Source organism: Xenopus laevis, chromosome 5L (genome assembly GCF_017654675.1).
Source record: "Xenopus laevis strain J_2021 chromosome 5L, Xenopus_laevis_v10.1, whole genome shotgun sequence".
NCBI lineage: Eukaryota > Metazoa > Chordata > Amphibia > Anura > Pipidae > Xenopus > Xenopus laevis.
The window spans coordinates 66835011-66855379 of NC_054379.1; the positions used below are offsets into that span (position 1 = coordinate 66835011).

The 20369-nt window shown below is 39.7% G+C and overlaps 1 protein-coding gene and 1 pseudogene across 2 annotated transcripts in view; both read right to left on the minus strand.

The window, feature by feature from the left end:
• LOC108716777 (androgen-induced gene 1 protein-like) overlaps positions 1–20369 on the minus strand; it is a 230830-nt gene that overhangs the window by 120626 nt on the left and 89835 nt on the right. The window contains exon 2 of one of the 2 annotated variants that reach the window (XM_041562848.1): positions 9828–9983. The exons of the other annotated variant lie outside the window; for it this stretch is intronic. Within the exon in view, the coding sequence (XP_041418782.1) occupies positions 9828–9983 (156 nt within the window). The remainder of the gene's footprint in view (positions 1–9827; positions 9984–20369) is intronic. 2 annotated transcript variants of the gene reach the window in all.
• LOC121393690 lies at positions 1935–4302 on the minus strand (annotated as a pseudogene).

The following is a 20369-nucleotide window of genomic DNA, read 5'->3' on the forward strand; positions in this document are numbered from 1 at the left end:
AATTGCTGACACAAGGTCACCCATTCCGATTAGAAGAAAAGAGGTTCAGCCTAAATATTTGGAAGGGTTTTTTTTACAGTGAGAGCTGTGAAGATGTGGAATTCTCTCTCTGAGTCAGTTGTTCAGGCTGATATATAAGATAGCTTTAAAAAGGGGTTGGATGGCTTTTAAGCAAGTGGTTATGGAAGATAGCTCATAGTACAAGTTGATCCAGGGACTAGTCCTATTCATATTTCCAAAATGAATTAAACCTGGCTCTTTCACTGCCCACTCATGTGTATACCATTTAGGCAATTCCCCTGGCAGATAATTTGTTTGTGAGTCCCACCATAACAGTTGCAATACTTGCACTTAGAAAGTGGATCAGGGGAAGGGTCAAATGCATTATTAGAATGACTCCGCTGTATACTGTAAAGCGTGCCTCTTCCACACTCCTTGTTATTCCACACCTCCATAAACCGGCGTGGATTCTATTTAGGGTTATGCAATGGCACCTGCTGCTAGAAAATTTTATTTAAAAAAAATGTTTATTTAGATGAAGCAATGTTTTACATATGCAATGTTTTATTTAGGAACTCATGGAGGTATAGTTTACGTTAAATCCAATACTTGGATATGCTTTGGATTTTTAGAAAAATGGTTTATTATTTTGAAAAAGTGGTAAAAACCCTTTAAAGAGTTTCCCTGCACTGTTGATTATTTGAGACTCTAATGAAAATACATTTTAGATTAACTATCTAGACTTTTCCTTTCAATGGTACACTAACAAACTAACAAAGGTTTTGCCATGTTGTGTTTATTTGTACTTCAGTAAGCTCCTTGAACTATAAAGTCTTGTAGGTTTCATTTATAATAGTTTGATCTTTCTGTCAAAATGAAAAAGAACTTTCAAACATTACCGTATGTTAGTTCAAACTTCAACCTACAGTATCCGGGAGTTCACAGACATCCGGTCTACAGTGGATCAAAATTTTGATGTAAGTCAACAACCTGCTAATCTTTAACAAATGAATCATTGCAGTTATGATTTTCTTTGTCTTCTGTGTACTATTCAATAAGATTTATACCTTGGTAATCTTTATACTAGGAAAGCTAATATTTGATCAACCTCAATGGCCCCCATTTTTGTGTTGCAAACTACACATATCTGCACTGGTGCTCAATTTTCCATTTTAGTAAACTAAAAGACTATTTGTAAGTTACCAGGCAAGGTAGGACTGGCTAATGATTTGGAGCCCTGCCCTTTGTACATTTTTTATTACTTGCTTTCTTCTTCCTCTTTTCAAGTTTCAAATGGGGATCACTGAACCCAGCAGCCAAAAAAATTGTTCTGTGGAGTTTTAATATTGTATAGGAGAAAAGAAGGAAAGTATCCCCGTTTTTTTAATCAGAAAAAACACAAAAAATTATATATTATCATTGTGTGATTTGATTTCAGTTAAACTATTAAATCTCATGATTCAGTATCTATAGGTCCCCCCCTTTTAATGATTCATCCCACAAAGTGCTAATGCTTAACCTCAATAAAATAGCATTAAATAGAATGAAACTAAAACACAATTAATTTTCCTTTTAAATATTGTGTATACTTAGTAATTTCTAACTCATGAACAATTCATTTAACATCAAATTAATAAATTACTAACAACCAGCTAAAACACCAATAAGAATGGTAAAGTGCCACCAACTGTGATTAATTCACATATGAATTAATTAAAGTGCAATTGTTAATATCTCTGATTCCAAGAAAAGGTAGGAAAAGGAAATTGGTAGATGGGTGGAGAAGTCCCGTATTATCTAGCTGATTGTTTTACTAACTGCGGGACCCCACAAAGGAGGAGAAGTCAGTGCTTCTGGAACTGTGGTCTCAATTCTATTTTAACTAGCTAGATTGAGAAGCTATCTTTTCTAAAAAACACATAAATTCCAGAGCACTTATAGTGAAAACAGTAAAAAGAATGCAGATAAGGAATCTCCTATAATCTGGGCTAAGAGAAGCGCCCAGATCACTATAAGAAGTTTTTTTTTAAAAAAAGAACCCCCCCAAGGTTTTATCTAAAATGGTATAAACCAGTGAGAATTGGCAAGCAACTTGTGCTGAGCCATTCGCTTGGAGAGCAGTTGTTTTGTCTCCCCAATGTATAGATCTGTGCATTCCTCGCTACACTGGACTCCGTATACCACATTGCTTTGTTTTTCTTTTGGTGTTTGATCCTTTGGGTGTACCAGTTTTTGTCTCAGTGTGTTGCTAGGTTTGAAAAACACAGGGACATGGTGTTTGTTGAAAATCCTCCTGAGTTTCTCTGACACTCCAGCTACATATGGGATGACTATGTTTTGCCTCCGGGCAGTTATTTCTATTGGTGTTCCTGTTGGGCTTGGTTGCTGCTGTTTTGACAAAGGCCCATTCTGGGTAGCCACATGCTTTCAAAGCTCCTCTGAGATGTTTTTGCTCTTTGTCTTTGGACTCTGTATCAGTTGCCACACATTCCGCCCGGTGGTGCAGGGTTCGAATGACACCCAGTTAGTGTTCCAGTGGATGGTGGGAATCAAACAACAGATATTGATCCGTATGAGTGTGTTTCCTGTATACTTCTGTCTTCAAGTTACCCCCCTCTTGGATACATATCAAACAGTCCAAAAAAGCAAGTTTGTTCTCGTGGACATCTTCCCTTGATGTTATTGTCCACTGAGTTAATGTGTTCTGTAAAGGCCGCCACTTCATTGGATCTGATTTTAACCCAAGTACCATCCACATACCTGAACCAGTGAGTCGGTGTAGTTCCCTGGAAAGTAAGTAAGGCCCTCCTTTCCACTTCCTCCATGTACAAGTTTGCTACAATGGGAGAGACTGGAGAACCCATTGCACAGCCATGTTCTGTCTATAAAGAAAAGTTCTTGTACTTGAAGTATGTGGTGTTAAGGCACAAATCTAGCAACAAACAAACTTGGTTGGGACTGAGCTTCGTTCTGCTGCTGAGGGTGTTATCATGTTGCAGTCGATTTCTTACAGTCTCAATCGCTTCTGTCGTAGGTATACATGTGAACAATGAAGTGACATCATATGACACCATTGTTTCTTCTGCCGCTAGTGTAACACCGTGAATCTTGGTTACAAACTCTTTGGCATTCTGGATATGATGCACTGTATTGCCTACCAACGGGGCTAAGATGTTAGCCAATAATTTTGCAATGCTGTATGTCACTGAATTTATGCTGCTGACAATGGGTCTTAGTGGGGCTCCTTCTTTGTGTATCTTGGGGAGTCCGTATAAGCATGGTGTGGCTTCCCTGGGATACAGATGGTGGTATAAAATTCGATCAATGGCTTTCTCCTTTTCAAGTTGTTGTAGGCAACCGATCACCTTTTTCTTGTAACCACTGGTTGGGTCTTTCCCTAAGGGTTCATATGTATTGCTATCACTGAGCAGAGTGGTTATCTTGCAGTCATAGTCAGTTGTGTTGAGCACAACTGTGCATCGCCCTTTATCTGCTGGCAGGATAGTGATGTTTGGGTCCTTGCTCAGAGAGCTGAGTGCTCTCCTCTCTTCTGTAGTAAGGTTAGAGGGAGGTGTTCTGGCACTTGACAAAGCAGCTGACACTTTTAGCCGGAGTTGTTCTGCTTCTTCCTTTTTCAAGTTATTATTTTTGATAGCAGACTCTGTGGCTGTGATGAGTTCAACTACTGGTATGTGTTGTGGTGCCACTGCATTGTTTAACCCCTTGGCTAACACATCCTTTTTAGGCTGGGTTAGTACCCTATCTGATAGGTTCCTAACCGAAGTGTCTTTGGTGTTCTTTGGTGTCTCATCTTTCTGCCTCCAGGTTAATTCTTCAGTCCTTTTCCAACTGCTGCTTCGTGACAGTAATGTGGTGAATTTGCTTATTTGTCGCTCCTTACTCTTAATGTGTTGGGCAATCTGTGCATGTTCAACGAACACAACCACCCTTTCCAGAGTACCATCAGGCAGCTCTTTTGCCAGACTCCATTTCAGATGTTCGACTTTCTGCTTAAGGGCATCAATGGTAAAGTTGATCTGTCTGACTCGTTCATTTAGTAGATGTTTTTGGGCTTTTTGTAAAATCTTGTTGGCTCTGTGACTTTTTTCTGTGGAACCCAGGCGCAGGCTACAAGGGGTGAGTCCCTGATGTCGGCATCTGAGATTAAAGCGTAGATGGTTTCGATAGTCTGCCACTTTTCTTGCTGTTCTTTCATATTCCCGAACCAGTTTTAGAGTATTCTCTCCAAAATGAATGGCAATATGACTATGAAGATTTTCATTCATCCAGGTCATGGTATATCTAGTATAGATCAATCTAAAAACAAGACTTGCTGAGTAATCAATGAAGACGTTTCACTACTCATCCGAGCAGCTTCTTCAGTTCAACTGACTGGTGTGGGAAGTTTTCGTCATATAAACTCTTCCACTAATCCATTTACAATGGCACATTGTAACTCTTCAAAGAGGTGACATCTGAAGAAATTCACAGGTGTTGATTCTGTGTAGTTGTGATAGGATTATCCAATGTGTCATGCAACTCCTAGATACAGGTGTTACTTGTGAGAGTTGCATGAATGGATGTTACCTGATTTGAGAGTAATTTTAATTACCAAATTTGAGAGGAATTACTACAGTGTTTGGAAAGGGGGTAAAGTAATCACTTGGCAAACATGTTTGCCTTTTATCTTCCTACTAGACATTTAGCCCGTTAAATTAACGGGCGCTAGAACATCCTTCCCCCAATCAGACACCCCATTATTCCTTCTCCCAATCAGACACCCCATTATTCCTTCTCCCAGACACCCCATTATTCCTTCTCCCAATCAGACACCCCATTATTCCTTCTCCCAATCAGACACCCTATTATTCCTTCCCCCAATCAGACACCCCATTATTCCTTCCCCCAATCAGCCAACTCAATCAGCCAACTCTGCCCCAAACAGCATCTCACTGGATCCCGACCTCCAAATTAGTGACCCCAGTCTCCCACTCTGTATCCCTGTCCCCCAATTAAAGACCCCATTATCCCAGTATGTATCCCCAGAGTATCTCACTGCTTCCCGACCCCCAATCAGAGACCCCACTCTCCATTCCTGGATCCCTGTGCCACAATCAGTAGCCACCCCTGTATTCCTTTAATCCGCCCATCTCTGTTCTCCAGCTCCGACCCCCAATATGATCGCCTCCTCCTCCCACAGTCCCAGTCAGCTCAGTTGTACCCGATCATCATCATCAGCGCAGCCCGTGTCCCTGTGTCACCCCCACGAGTGTCCTGGTGCCAAATAATGAAGGGACCCTAATCCTGCGGCTCCGCGACTGCCCCCCGGGTCCCTGTGCCCCTCCCTCTCCCCCATCCCAGGCTCCCTCCCCCCTCCTCTGCCGCTCCCTCCCCTCCCCGGGCCGCAGCAGCAGCAGCTCCTCAGACACACGGGGAGAGAGAGAGGGATCGGCTGCAGAGACTGCTCACTGGGATCGGGGAGATGGCAGTAGCGGCCGGGCCGAAGATCAATGCTGAGTGACTGGGGAAGCCGATGCGGCCCTCGGGCCTGATTATTGGCGCCTCAGGCAGTGACACAGCGGAGAGAAGATGTCGGGGGAGGTGCGTCTCAGGCAGTTGGAGCAGCTCATTCTGAACGGGCGGGGGGGGATCCCTGAGTGTGGACCACTGGCCTAAGGCATCTGCTTGAGTGTTTTATATATAACATTGGTGTAGAACAAAAAGAGGGTTGTTTTATTAGGGTGAATGCTGCTCAGTCCCAGCTAGACAGGCTTTCTAAAGGTGAAGTGTAAATATATAATCATGCTTATTCATCATTTTATAGCCGAAGTGGGAAAAAACATTGGCGCCCACTTATTCCCACACCAATGACTGACATCTGTCAGATCTGTCACATAGTCCACGCCCACTTTCAAACGCGAGGAGGCGGGAACCTCTGAAGACACAGTGTGCGCGCGCATCGATCCCACACACGCACACAGCTCTACCAATACGCTTCTTTGCGTCTCCTCCTATCTCACCTTCCAGCGCTCGCTCCCGTCTCCAGGACCGGCACAGTATCTGTGAGCAAAGGGGGCGGAGCCATGACGTGGGCGCGCCGGGCTGGATTACTCACTGCTGAAGGATAGCCCGAGCGGCCACAGCACAGAGTCTGCTGTTGCTATGTTGCTAGGAGACGGTCCGTGCTGCACATGCGCAGTAGCGCATTTCCACGGACACAGGGACAGACTGGACGCAGAGACACTTGGATTTTATTATATAGGATAAATAAGAATATTTAGAAAATATCATTCTCATATTTGAGAGCCTTCTGGATAATTTGTTTCTTTCTAAATAAGACTTTACAAAACCTTTACTTGATCAATTGCATTTTTTTTTACTTTCTTTAATTCGATAATATTCCATTTGGGCATTGGAGGCCAAAACGGCTTGGCATATTCTAGATAGGGCCTTACCAGTGCTTTGTAAATCTATACCCCCTTTTAATACAGCTCAAAACCTTGTTTGCCCTTGCAGTTTTTGACTGCCATTGCTTGCTACCGCCAAGTTTATCTATATGAACTCCTAGGCCTGCACATGTTTACATCCCAGGAGCACAACGTTACATTTATTAACATAACTTAGTTACTCAGATTGCCAGTTAGTCAAGATCCTGCTGCAAAGATTCCACATCCTGGATAAAATTAATTGGGCTTTACATTTTTGTCATCTGCAATCACTGATATATTACTTACGATGCCATCCCCTAAGGCATTAATGAACAAATGAAATAAAAAATGTAACATTGATAAACATCCTCTTTACACTTTACCCATGTACAAACAACACAACTAACAACAGACCTTAGTGTTTAAAGTAGTTGTTTATGCCAGTGTTAAATGGCTTAATTCTTGCAGAGTTGCAAAGTTTCTAGGAATAGGACATTTCTATAACATACCAAAAGTTGACTTAAAGGTGAACCAACTCTTTAACACCAAATACTCAGAAAAGACATAAGTGTGGCCCACAATTCAGACAAAATTATATGTAAATGAATAAAATGTGTTACATGAGGCATAACATTCTAACATTCTAATTTACCTGTAGCCCCTTAGTGGACCATAATTTCTAGAGTTAGACTAAAGTTTGTTTTATACACCTGTAACCCTTTCGACGCCCCTTTGTCGGTTTTACACTCCACGTGTGGCGCTTACCTGGGACAAACCTGAGCCACTTAGTGGACCATAATTTCTAGAGTTAGACTTAAGTATGGTTTATACACCTGTAACCCTTTCAACATCCCTTTGTCGGTGTTACACTCCACATGTGGCTCTTACCTGGGACAAACCTGAGCCACTCTGCAATGGTATTGGGAGAGACTGGGTACCTGGTACTTAATAGTGCAGTTACTTCACCTAGTGGGAACCGGGTATGCACCTACGGATGGCCCCAATAGGAATACAGTTATAATACACTCACTGGGGCAGATTTACATAGGGTTGAATATCGAGGGTTAATTAACCCTCGATATTCGACTGTCGAATGTAAATCCTTCGACTTCAAATATCGAAGTCGAAGGATTTACCGCAAATAGTTTGATCGAAGGATTTGAATCCATCGATCAAACGATTTTTCTTCTACCTAAAAAACATTAGAAAGCCTTTGGGGACCTTCCCCATAGGCTAACATTGCACTTCGGTAGGTTTTAGGTGGCGAAGTAGGGGGTCAAAGTTTTTTTTAAAGAGACAGTACTTCGACTATCGAATGGTCGAATAGTCAAATGATTTTTAGTTTGAATCGTTTGATTCGAAGTCGAAGTTGTAGTTGAAGGTCGAAGTAGCCAATTCGATGGTCGAAGTAGCCAAAAAAATCATTCGAAATTCGAAGTTTTTTTTTATTTTATTCCTTCACTTGAGCTAAGTAAATGGGCCCCACAGTATTGGTTAAATAATGTTTATCTAAAATAAATGGGTTTCTAATACATGCAGCACTCCTAACCGGTGGCAATAGGGCCTCACTAACTAACTTGCTTGCGCAATCTGCCTGACTAAATAAGTGCTTAAGACCTTTAAAGTAATGGATGGCTTCTCACAGTCCAAGTAATACAAATCTTTAGAAATCTTAGAGCTCCTTTATTACGCTGTCACTTTAAGGGGCAGCTTTATCAACGGTCGAGGTAAATTTTCCAATTAAAAAATTTTTTAATTCTGAGCTATTTTTTGTATACTTCGACAAGGGAATAGTCCAAATTCGTTTCGATTTTGAAAAAAATTGAAAATTCAAATATCGTAATTTATCATGTACTTTAAAAATTTTACTTTAACTATTCTCCATCAAAAACCTGCCGAATTGCTGTTTAAGCCTATGGGGGACCTCCTAGAATCTATTTGCAGTCAATTGGTGGACTTTGAAATATCTAAGTTTTCGATCGAATGCACTATTACTTTGATTCATACGATTCGAATTCAGCTGAAAATGGACCTATTGAATCGAAAACAGACCTATTCGGCCAAAAAAACCTTCAACTTAATTTTGGTTGGTCTTTTTGAATTAAAATTTCGAGGTTGTTCAAATTTGAAATTCGACCCTTGATAAATATGTCCCTTAATATCAATACTCACTCCAAATCCTATTCAGCTGCTTTACAGAGTTCTCTTCAGGCGAGTCCAGCACATTCAGACATACAGTGCGACTACCAGCCCCTTTGGATGCTCAGATAGCAATGTCCTGCTGGTTTCTCCTCCAGTCTGGATTCCTTTCACACTCTCTGTCCCTCCAGGCACAGTATCTGGCTTCCATGTGCCAGCCTGATCCAAATGTCTGCTTTTGGTGAAGGCTCTCAGCTCTCTGGGCCCACCGGCAGCTCTCTGGTCTCTCTCTCTGTCCAACATGTGGTTCTTTCTGCCAGGCTTTTCTCTTCTGCCAGCATGTGTGACTTCCTCTTCCTTCCAGCCACTCACTAGCTGATGTGTCACTTCCTGTTGCACTGAGATCACTGAACAGATGGTTGCTAGGTAACAGTTTACAGCACAGAGACACAGGCACTGTGCCTGATCTCTTACAGGGATAAGTGCAACGGTTTCTCACTAATTCCCTATGCACCCAAAGCCACTTTAACATACTTATTATTAAATAATAGTTTGAGAGTTGTCCTTTACAGGTAAAAAAAACAATGGCAATTACTGTATTAAAGGAAAACTATACCCCCAAAATGAATACTTAAGCAACAGTTTATATCATATTAAGTGGCATATTAAAAAATCTTAACAAACTGCAGCTCTAACTGTAATAGGAAGAAGTGTGGAAGCAAAAGACACAACTCTGTCTGTTAAATGGCTCATGTGACCTAAGAAGTATAGTTTGTTTGGTTTGTTTGTGTGCACAGTGAATAGTAGGACCCCAAGGGGTGGCCCTTATGTCCTTATTTTTTAAAATGGCAGTTTTATATTTATGATTACCCAATGGCACATACTACTAGTATAGTATATTATTATGAATATGGTTTATTTACATGAAGCAGAGTTTTACATATGAGCTGTTTTATGCAATATCTTTTTATAGAGACCTACATTGTTTAGGAGGTACAGTGAGTAAATGAATGATAACATTTATAGCAATGCAAAGCTTGGATACATGGGAACTCTAAACTCCAACAGAAAAAGATATTTTTTTCATGTAATATGTTAAGAAACAAAAGCTAACTATAGTGATAAACAAGTTATAAGCTGAGAACATTTTACCTTAAATGATCCTGCTTTTTAAAAAAAAAAGTAATATATAGTATACTGTATCATTTAGTTTTACCACCAAGAATCCAAGATGGTATTTATATACAACCACCCACTTACAACTCCTACAGGAAAGGCTAATACAGCCATCACCCAGTCCCGCAGGGAGATCAGCTTCTTTAACTGCCTTTCTTGTTCCTGGTTGTCACTTCCCTTTGTTAGAAGACTGGAGAGGTCAGATAGCACACATATCCCAAAGAAGACAGCCTGGATGACCTATGAAAAAATGTACAAGTTTAAATGAATACTGCAGTGTGTAAAATATTCACATTTCCAGACAGAACATGGATCAGACAACCAAAATGTTAACTCCCTGCCTCTGTGGGAATAGAAAACATACGGTATAGTTTCAGTCAAGCTGAATCTTCTTAGATGCAATTGCAGAACAAGCTGATTTAAGAAGAGTGAACTGTCAGCATTTTGATGAATGAAGGAGCAACCGTATTTGCTTTGTAGTGATGTTCAGTTTTTCTCTCCAGACACATTCTTACATAAGTATGATAAGATCTGGCAATATCAAACTATGGACTCAATTGGAAAACACTAGAAGACAGCAATATGGGTGCTCTCATACCTAAAAATAACCAGATTTATTTCATTTGATTTACTAATTTGTTAGTACTTTTATGTTGTACCATTTCCTTGTACAGATGTTATGTCTGCAAGAATGGATCAAATAACTGCTACAATAATTTATATTCAAGTATTATAATAGTTTTAACTATAACTGTCTCAGTTCAGCAAAGTTATGAGTTGGCTTAAATCACTAGGGGCTTGTTAGAAAATGTGCCATTAACAGTGAGCCAGTCACAGTAAAATAAATATTTTTGCCATGAATACTATTTTTAAGTTTGGCTAGTTTCAAGCCAAATCCTGCAATCAACTTCATCGCTGATGGAGATGAATTATGAAAAAGGAGCAAAAGGGATTTCTGCATTGTATTTATCAGTGGCGTAACTACTGGGGGAGCAGGGGGTGCGATTGGGCCAGGGCCCACACCCCCTCAGGTCCCCCCGGCAGCTCACGCGCCAATGAGTTCTTCTGCCGTTTCCGGGTGTACGGAGGGGGGAGGGGCCCGGCTGCACGTCCCGCGCCAGGGCCCACCCCCCTCTAGTTACGTTACTGGTATTTATATTAATGTAAACTATTATGGTTTTCATATTTTAAACAAGCAGAGGGAACTCGTGCACACCATCCTTTATGCTATGTAAATTATTTGGCTTATTAAAAAATACCTTTTTATACAACAGTATTATATGGTGTTATAACAAATGCAGATGGTTTAAAAAAATGTTAAAACTGTAACCCCATCTAGGCTAGGCTAGACTATGTCTGGCTAGGAAACAGGCAGAGCACTTGTTACATCTCACTCTCACTCCACATGATGGGCCTTCTCTACTTGGAAGGATGAAGGAATGGTGTTGTTTAACCACACCTCACTTGGGTTGTGTGACTAGATAAAGAGCTGGACACCAGAAGGTTCTTGAAACAAAACAAATAACAGGCTTTATTTTCTTAAGGGTTAGTTCACACGAGGAGATTAGGGGAGATTTTGTCGCCTGGCGACTAATCGCCTAGACTTCTGGGCAACAATCTCCCCGAACTGCCTCCTCGTGTCTTCCCATCTGCTAAAATTAAAAGTCACCTGCACTAAAGCACGCGCGGCGCATCGTTTTCCGAAGTCGCCCAAAGTTTCCTTGTGAGGCAACTTCAGGCGACTTCGGAAAACGAAGCGCTGCGTGTACTTTAGTGCAGGCGACTTTTCATCCTAACTAATAAAGTTACGCTAGGCAGAAACAAACGTAATGAAAGTTCGCTATGAAATGCTCGAGCTGGCAAATTAAGGCTAGCAAAAGTTTGTCAGTGTTTGGCTGCAGAGACGCAACTTTGCATTTTAGCGAATTAACATAGTGGTATCGAATTTGAGCCTGTCAAAGTGGCGTGAAGTTTGGTGAAGCCTTCTCAGCAAAAAATTCGACCTTTAGTGAATTTGCCCCATAGACGCCTCACAACAAACTGCACTCGTACAGAGTGGAAGGAGGCGCAGGCTTCATCAGGGCCCTGTCCTTAACACTTACCGCTCTAAGACAGGTTCATGTGCTTTTAGAATGAGCACTAAGGGGCACACTCTTGCATACAGGTGACCACGTATAAGTTGTGTGCTAAAAAATATAAAAGCCCCTGGACTTCCTTTTAGATTGTAATCTTTTTAGTTTAACTCCCTATTGTACAGCTTTACAAAATGATCATAAATTGGTCATTAACATTACTGTGGTGTTGTCCTGTATGAGATCCACATTTTTGTGCAGTGACTGAGATTTTCTTGATCTCTCAGTGTGTAGACCCTCACTATTATAATTCTGCTATCCAAAACATTATCTTATAGCAATGCTTCACAACAACTCTTCAAGTTCATTCCTACAATAGGGGGGCTATTTATAAAAATCTAACTTTTTCTGATTTTGTTAAAATTAAAAAGTCCAACCAAACTAGAATCTATGATTTCTATTTATTATAGAAAAAGCACGATTTTTATCGGATCGGGGACAAACTATAAAATCAAAAAAAACTTGTTTTTGCCAGAAAAGTCATAAATAATCAGATTTTTGGGCTAATTCCAATGCAAACCAAATAAACTTAAAAAAAGGATAGGGATCTCTCCCATTGACTTATATACAACCTCGGCAGGTCTGAAATGCCGGATTTTTTCGATTTTGACTTTTTCAATCCTCGGGGTACAATACTTCTATTATAATAAATTCAAGTTTTTTTTCAACTAAAAAATTTGATTTTATAGTAAAATAACTCAAATTTTTTGGAGTTTTTGGCATTCAGAGTTTAATAAATAACCCCCTAGATGTCTGAGTCAGATGTCTGTGATTTCCTGAAAACAGCGTTACCCATGCAATTTCTCAGCCCTTCATCATCATGCTGGATAGCAACACACATATTAAAATTATAACTATCAATGCCAATCAATGGGGAGATTGGGCCAGGATATCAGAGAATTATGGGAAGTGATATACACACACAACAAAATCTTCCTTCTACTAACAAATTAAATACAGAGGAACTCACATTTGGAGTTCCCTTGTGCAGCAGTTACAGAAGCCATGCACAAAAACCCAAAATGCTCATACACACACACACACACAAGCAGACACTCAATGTGTCTCACATGCACAGACACACACAGAAGCAGATTTAGCAAGTGCCCCCCCCCCTTACCTCTCACTGTGTAAATTGTAATGTTCAGGTACATATAGCCAGGGCTGCTCCTGCCATGAGACAAAAAGCCACCTCTGTGGTAATTATCAAACTGGACTTGCTGGACTGCCTGGAAGAGACTGAGCTTTCTAAATGTATCTGTCACCATGAGAATTATTACAAAATAGTATATGGCTGGTATTATATCCCCTAATTTAAACTATGAAATAACAACCCAAATTGGCTTTCATGAAAAACAACATATTCAGGTAGCTTTGTTAAATAATATTTTAGTATTTTTTTCATTGAAACTTTAATTTTAAAGGGATTCTGTCATGATTTGTATGATGTAGTTTTAAATCTAAATTACACTGTTTACACTGCAAATAATTCACTCTACAATATAAAATGTCATTCCTGAACAAGCAGCAGTGGGGCAGTAAAGAGTGACTGAAGTTTATCAGAGCCACAAGTTTATCAAAGTTTATCAAAGTCACATGACTGGGGGGCAGCTGGGAAACTGACAATATGTCAAGCCCCATATCAGATTTCAAATTAAATATAAAAAAAATCTGTTTGCTCTTTTGAGAAACAGATTTCAGTGCAGAATTCTGCTGGAACAGCACTACTAACTGATGCGTTTTTGAAAAAAATTCCTATGTCAGTATCCCTTCAATTTTATTTTCATGTCATGTTTTTTGATAAGAAATACTGTAAAGAAATGCATTCTGTTCAAAATTAATATACAATAAAAATTCAAATTACAAAAAAAAGTTGTACACTGTAGAATGTCAGTTAGTGCACTTTATAGACTGGTTAGGTACTGCATGATAGTACAGACCCCCCCCCCTCAATAAGACCATATTAATATGTCTCATTTCTACCAGTGTGACACTGCTACTTATAGAGTGAGATTTGCAGTGGAAAGGCCAAACCACAATTAATAACAATTACCATACAAAGTGGGCAATATGTCTAAAAGAAGTCAGAAAAGGTAGCCATAGAGGATGAAGAGATTCTGATTGCATGTAGAAAACTGCAGTGTATTTGTATTAAATAGCCCTACATAGCTGAAACGATTGGTAAGAAGGTCCACAGTGCTTTGTGTTGAGAAAGCAAAAAGGAATGAGCTATTTATAATCATTTATAGTGTAGTGCTTACAGCTAAAAGCTACAAATACAATATAAAAGCAAATGCTTGAAAAAAAACTATATGTGAGTTCTAGAAAAGCAGACTAACCATGAATATAACAAAAATAAACCAAACACTGGGTAACTGGGTAAATGCATCAGCTTTTATTGCTTTTTAAGGAAATGTATATCTTTGTTTAAAAATTGTGAGATAGAGTGAAGATACCTTTTGACCCTACCTTAAAGGAGAACTAAAGCTTAACTAAAGAAGTAGGCTAGAAATGTTGTACATTATAATTTGGTCTTCTATGCCAGCCCAATGGGACCACAGTCCTTTAAAAGTGAAGATCTGTGTCTCCAAATATGCCCCAGTAGCGCCTCGTCTTCTTTTCTGCTGATTCACTGCATATGCTCTGTGCTGCTGTCACTTACCGAGCTTAGAGACAGGCTCACAATATGTAGTACCCATATAGCATAGACTATAAATGTCACAGTATAAGGCTTAGTAATTAACACAGATAATTACTACACAGCAGCACAGAAACCAGTGCAATTAGCATCAGAATTTAATAATCAGCCCTGTAGCATCAGCTGATATTACAGGCCAACCTCATTTTCTGCTTGTAAATGTGCGAGGACCCCTAAGCTTAGTTTCTCAACAGCTGCTCGGAGCCCACTGATCATGTGAGTGTCACAAACACTTTCCAAGATGGTGACCCCCTGTGACAAGTTTGAAAAGCTGAAACTTTAGGCTGGTGCAATTAAGTTGTAATTAGGTTAGTTCCCCTTTAACTATTGGCTGATGTGTCCTAACTGGATCAGCAATACAATTCATAGTGCATGTGTATATGTAAGTAGTGCAGTTCCACCACGCTATTGATACTCACAACTTCTTGTCTGATACTGGAAAATATAATGTATGTTTTGGTCCATACAGCTAAGAATACATACAGTAATAAAGAAAGGCTAGTTGTTCAATTGGTCAGCAAACAATGATACTGTGCAGGGCTGGATTTATATTTCCAGGACCCCTAGGCTGGTTCGTGTCCTCCTGCCTCCTCCTGACTGTACACATACTTTTCTTAGCTCCTTTCAACTGGTGGCAACTGGCATTTTAGAGCACTTTATAACAAAAAGCAAGCAATGCACCCTCTAATTTAGTTTTAATCTTGGGAGCAAATTGTATCTTTAGATGGCACTTTAAAAATAAGTGTGTACAGAGGTATGAATGAGGTGTTTTTCTTTTACCTTTGTGTTTGTGGACAGGACATACACGTACATACCAATGAACAGAGGAAATATAGTTTTGCTAACAAGAGACTGGAAATAAATAGGGTTGAGAGTATAGGCACAGAGCATAAATATGAGGTCAATTCTACCCCAAGATGTAAATTTATTCAGATTAAATCAAATAAAAGAAATGGTTTCAGTTCTTTGAAGTTTCAAGAATAAACTTGATTATGGTGTTATAAAAGGTTATACTAAAATGTGTATAAATCCATTTTACATACAGATATTTTTGCATAGTTCTCTGAATATTGAAAGGTTTATTGGTCTGTTCTCTCCACTTTTTTTTTTCTGCTACAATAAACTCTTGAAATCTGTTAATTAGATCAGGGAACTAAATAACTGGGACATGCTGAGTTGTTTGCAGCAGGAAAATGTTAAGCTTACAGGGGCTTTTTATTTTAGTTCCCCCTTAATTTGGAAAATATTTATTAATATCAAATAGAAGCACCTAGGTTTAGTTTAGTAATAAACTGCATTTTACAATATATCCTGCTGCAGTACTGTGATTAGTACAGAGAAAAAACCCCACAAAAACACTTTTTTTCTGACAAGAATCTGAATCATGCATCATGTGCCAAAACTGACAGATGATGAGCAGTTTATTATGTCTTTTGGACAAAGCTTCTTTTATTATTAAATACCTTTCTACAGTCTACAGCATAACTGATTTTATCAGTTAATTACAGTTTCAGTTTACAGTTTCTTTAATATCTTCCATTATTAACATAATTAATTTAGTGGTTGTTTTTTATGAAAATTCTATGCTTTAGCTTTTTCTTAAATCATTTATAGCAATTAAACTCAGTAAACACATCTGAAACAAAACACATCCATAAGCTATAACACAGAAATATTATTGAAGAAAATGGCTAATGGTCCCTTCTAGGTGAATCTCTATTAAGGGCTATTATTGTTATTATAGGGGTAGTTTGCCTTCCAAATATTTTTTTATGTTTCAGTACACCAGAGACAGGGCTCATTATAGAATGCACCTCAAGCCCAGTAACTATAAAATGGAAGCAAATTAGGGTTGCCACCTGTCTGGTTTTGAACCAGACAGTCAGGTTTGTACACCTGCCTTCCAGTTTAAAAATGACTCCATTCAGTAAAGATATTTGGATTTTAGCCACACCCTGTGCAAGTCCATTCGTTTTCACACTTTAGACACAATGATGTAAACACAGCACTTCCTTCGACTCTTCCCGCTTCAAATTCCAAATACCAACTATCTTTAAGTAAAAAAACTTCTAATAGGCTGGCAGAGCATGCAGGGAGAGAGTTATGATTGGGTGAGGAAGGGGGAGCAGATGCAGCAGGTTCGAGGCAAGCCACGTTGGAAATGATGTCAACAGCAAAAAAAGTGCCACTTTTCTTGCCATTTTCTTTGCAGCAGAGCAGAGTCCGTTGCACCAGCCCTTTAAGTGTTCTGGTTAAAGTTTGCTGAGTTTGGGCTCCAAGACTTTACCATACTGTCACACCTGGTGGGGAATGATTGCCAGTGGAGTGGCTTAGGCCTGTGGTTTATTTACAGTGAGCTAGCCAACTGGTGAATGAGATTCAAGTGGGCGTAGGTCACACAAGGAATAATGACTGGTTTCCTGTTCTCACTTGCCCAGAAGACTCCTGTTGGGTGGGTGAGTGGCATGACAGGTAGCTCTTGGATCAGTTATAGTGGATAATTATGGCAATCATTCCAGCATGGGGGTTACTAAGTTATTCAGTCATATAACATCAGAGTTATAATTTGTTATTGTACTTTACTTTTGTTAGGTACAATACATCTGTTATTAAAAGCTGTGGCCTTTCAATCCCAAAACCTGATTTCATGCTGTTATAGCATAGAAGGGGTTAAGATGTGGGGCAGGTGTGGTAAGGGGGCACCCTGGTTAGGGGTAGGGAGTTCTCAGGTATACAACTCACCCTCCTCAATTTTGACAATGGCAAGTCATAATACTATTGAGAAGTGCAGGGTAGGACACAAAGTAGCAATAGCTCAGAAGCAGACACTGAGGAGGTTATTTATTAAAGTCCAATTCCAAAAATCTTGAAAATGTTGATTTATTTTAAACTATAAATCTGAAATTTTTAGTTTTTCGAGATTTATTATATCCCGAGGATGGAAAAAGTCTGAATTAGAAAATACTCCATCTCAGACCTGCCAAGATTGTATATAAGACAATGGGAGAGGTCCCTATCCTATTTGAAAGTTTCTTTGGTTTACACTGGAGTTAGCCCAAAAATCTGACTTTTTCGAGTAAAAATCCAAAAAATTCAGACTTTTTGGGAAAAAATCAAGTTTATCAAGTTTTTACCTGATTCAAATAAATCATGCTTTTAAAATAATAAATAAGGTTCAATTGTGGATTCTAGTGTCGTAGGACTTTTTTAATTTAAAAACTCGGATTTTGTCCAAGGTCTAAGTGTAATAAAACCTACCTGCCCTGGTGGTCTAGTGGGGTGGCGGGGACGCCCGCCGCGTGGTCCTCTTCCTGCGTCATCTTGCCTTCCTTAGGGCGCGCGCGGTGCGCCTGCGTTTTGTTTATAGACACAATCACGCTGGCATGTTTGCACCAGCCCGTTTTGGCGTGAATGTGCACGTTTTTGGCACAAATTCTTTCCCCTATAAAAGGCCCATTCTGACTGCAGACAGATGCCCGTGATAGAACTTGGTTTCTAGTGGTTTCCTGAGCCTTGTGCATCTGATCTGTATCCTGTATGTTTGATTACCCGTGTTTGACCCAGCCTGTTCTTGACTACTCTGCATTCTGTATCCTGACCCTTGCATGCCTACGACAACTCTTCCTGCTTAACCCCTTGCTTCACGTGCTTCACCTGTAGTGTGACCGCCTTTGGCCTCGGGAGGACCCCTCAGCTACTTGGATGCCACCAGGACTTAAACAAGAGGTGCAAGGCTATAGGTTCTGGATAGGCAGAGGGGCACGACTGTAAAGCAAAGTCTTTGGGCAGAAGGTCGTAGTACAAGGCGTTTAGGCAAAAGAGTCAGGATCAGGCCGGGTCTAAGCAGGAGAATAAACATAGTCAGGCAGGCAAGGGTCAAACCAGGTAGTCAATCAAAGGGTTAAGCAAGATCAGAGTCGGTATTCAGGCAAGGGTCGGGATTCAGAAGTCAAGATAGTCAACAAGCCAGGCAGGGGTCACAACAGGAATCAAAACAGGTTCAGGAAACAGGAATCAATAGCACAAGGCTCAGGAGCACCAGGAAACAAGATCCTATCACGGGCAAGGTCCCACAGCCCTAATGGGCTTTAAATAGTGTTTGAATTTCACGTCATTGCGTGCTGATGTCATTACGTCAGCATGCCTTTAAATCTCACAAGAACGCGCGTGCCCTAAGACGCCGGGGCCTGCGGCCTAATGGAAGACGCTCGTCACGGTGGGCGTCCCCACTGAGGGGGCGGCAGGCGTCCCTGCCGTCCCCCCACTAGACCACCAGGTACATTCCTTACAGGTACACAATTCCTACTGTGAAACATGGTGGTGGATCTCTGATGTTTTTGGGATGTGTGAGCTACAAAGGCACAGGAATTTGGTCAGAATTCATGGCAAAATGAATGCAGTAAGTTATCAAAAATACTGGAGGAAAATTTGCACTCGTCAGCCCGGAAGCTGCGCATGGGACATACTTGGATAATCCAACATGAGAATGATCCAAAACACAAGGCCAAGTCGACCTGTCATTGGCTACAGCAAAATAAAGTGATGGTTCTGGAGTGGCCATCTCAGTCTCCTGACCTAAATATCATTGAGCCACTCTGGGGAGACCTCAAATGTGCAATTCATGCAAGACAGCTCAAGAATTTACGGGAACTGGAGGCTTTTTGATAGGAAGAATGGGCAGCTTTACTGTCTGAGAAGATAAAGAGCCTCATCCACAACTACCACAAAAGACTTCAAGCTGTCATTGATGTTAAAGGGGGCAATACACGGTATTAAGAACTGGGGTAGGCAAGTTTTGATCAGGGTCATTTGGATAGTTTGTGTAGTGATTATAATTTAAAAAGAGCAAACACAGTTGTTTGAAATTAAATGGCTTCAGCCAACCACTAACCATGACTGAAAGAAAAGTTTTTGTGTTATCATTAATATTCTCTGAAAAATGATTAAGAAATCATAAATTCTGCCAGGGTATGTAAACTTATGATCACAACTGTATATATTTATATATATTTATATAAATATATATCAATTAGGTATATACTGTATACTGCACATGTATACATTGGAGTGAACAAGATAGTGATATTTTTTAATGACATATGTGGTACAAGTTCTCCCTGACAGTATATACTCCTTTGCATTCTCTCATCCCTTACTATCTTCTCTCCTCCCGCTTTTCTCAACACCCTTCCTATCTCAACACTTTTTTCAGATCAGTTGTTTTCAAATTGTTTCCATTTCTTTTCATGCTTTATTTTTGAACATTTTCCAATATTGAAGCTAATTGCTTAATGTTCCTGAATCCAGATGCAGACACTGAACTGTTATAATTTGTTACATTAGTTGATACATTTCTCAGCAACATCTGTGGAATATTAGCAACTTTTGTGTCAATTATAACAGCTTAAACACAGTTATATCCAAAGATATGTGTCCCCAGGCTTTTTCATTGGTAAAAAATATAAATTTATTTAAAGTTGCATTAAAAAGTTTTGATACATACATACTTTTGACGGCAATTATAGTTAGTAATATGTGCAATGAGATTGATATAAATCATGTTTGATACTTTTATATACTTTAATACAATATGTCATATAAGTGTTTGTTAAACATTACTAAGATTAAGATGTAACTTTAAATTTGGGATATATGACATGATTGGATACAAAGGCCCCACAGAGGCAGTTTTGAATATATATTGTAAACATATAGGGTTAATTCCCTCTCTATTTTGGATTTAAAATAAAATGGGAGGGAGTAAAAGGGTTTAAATTTCAAATTGAACATGCTGTT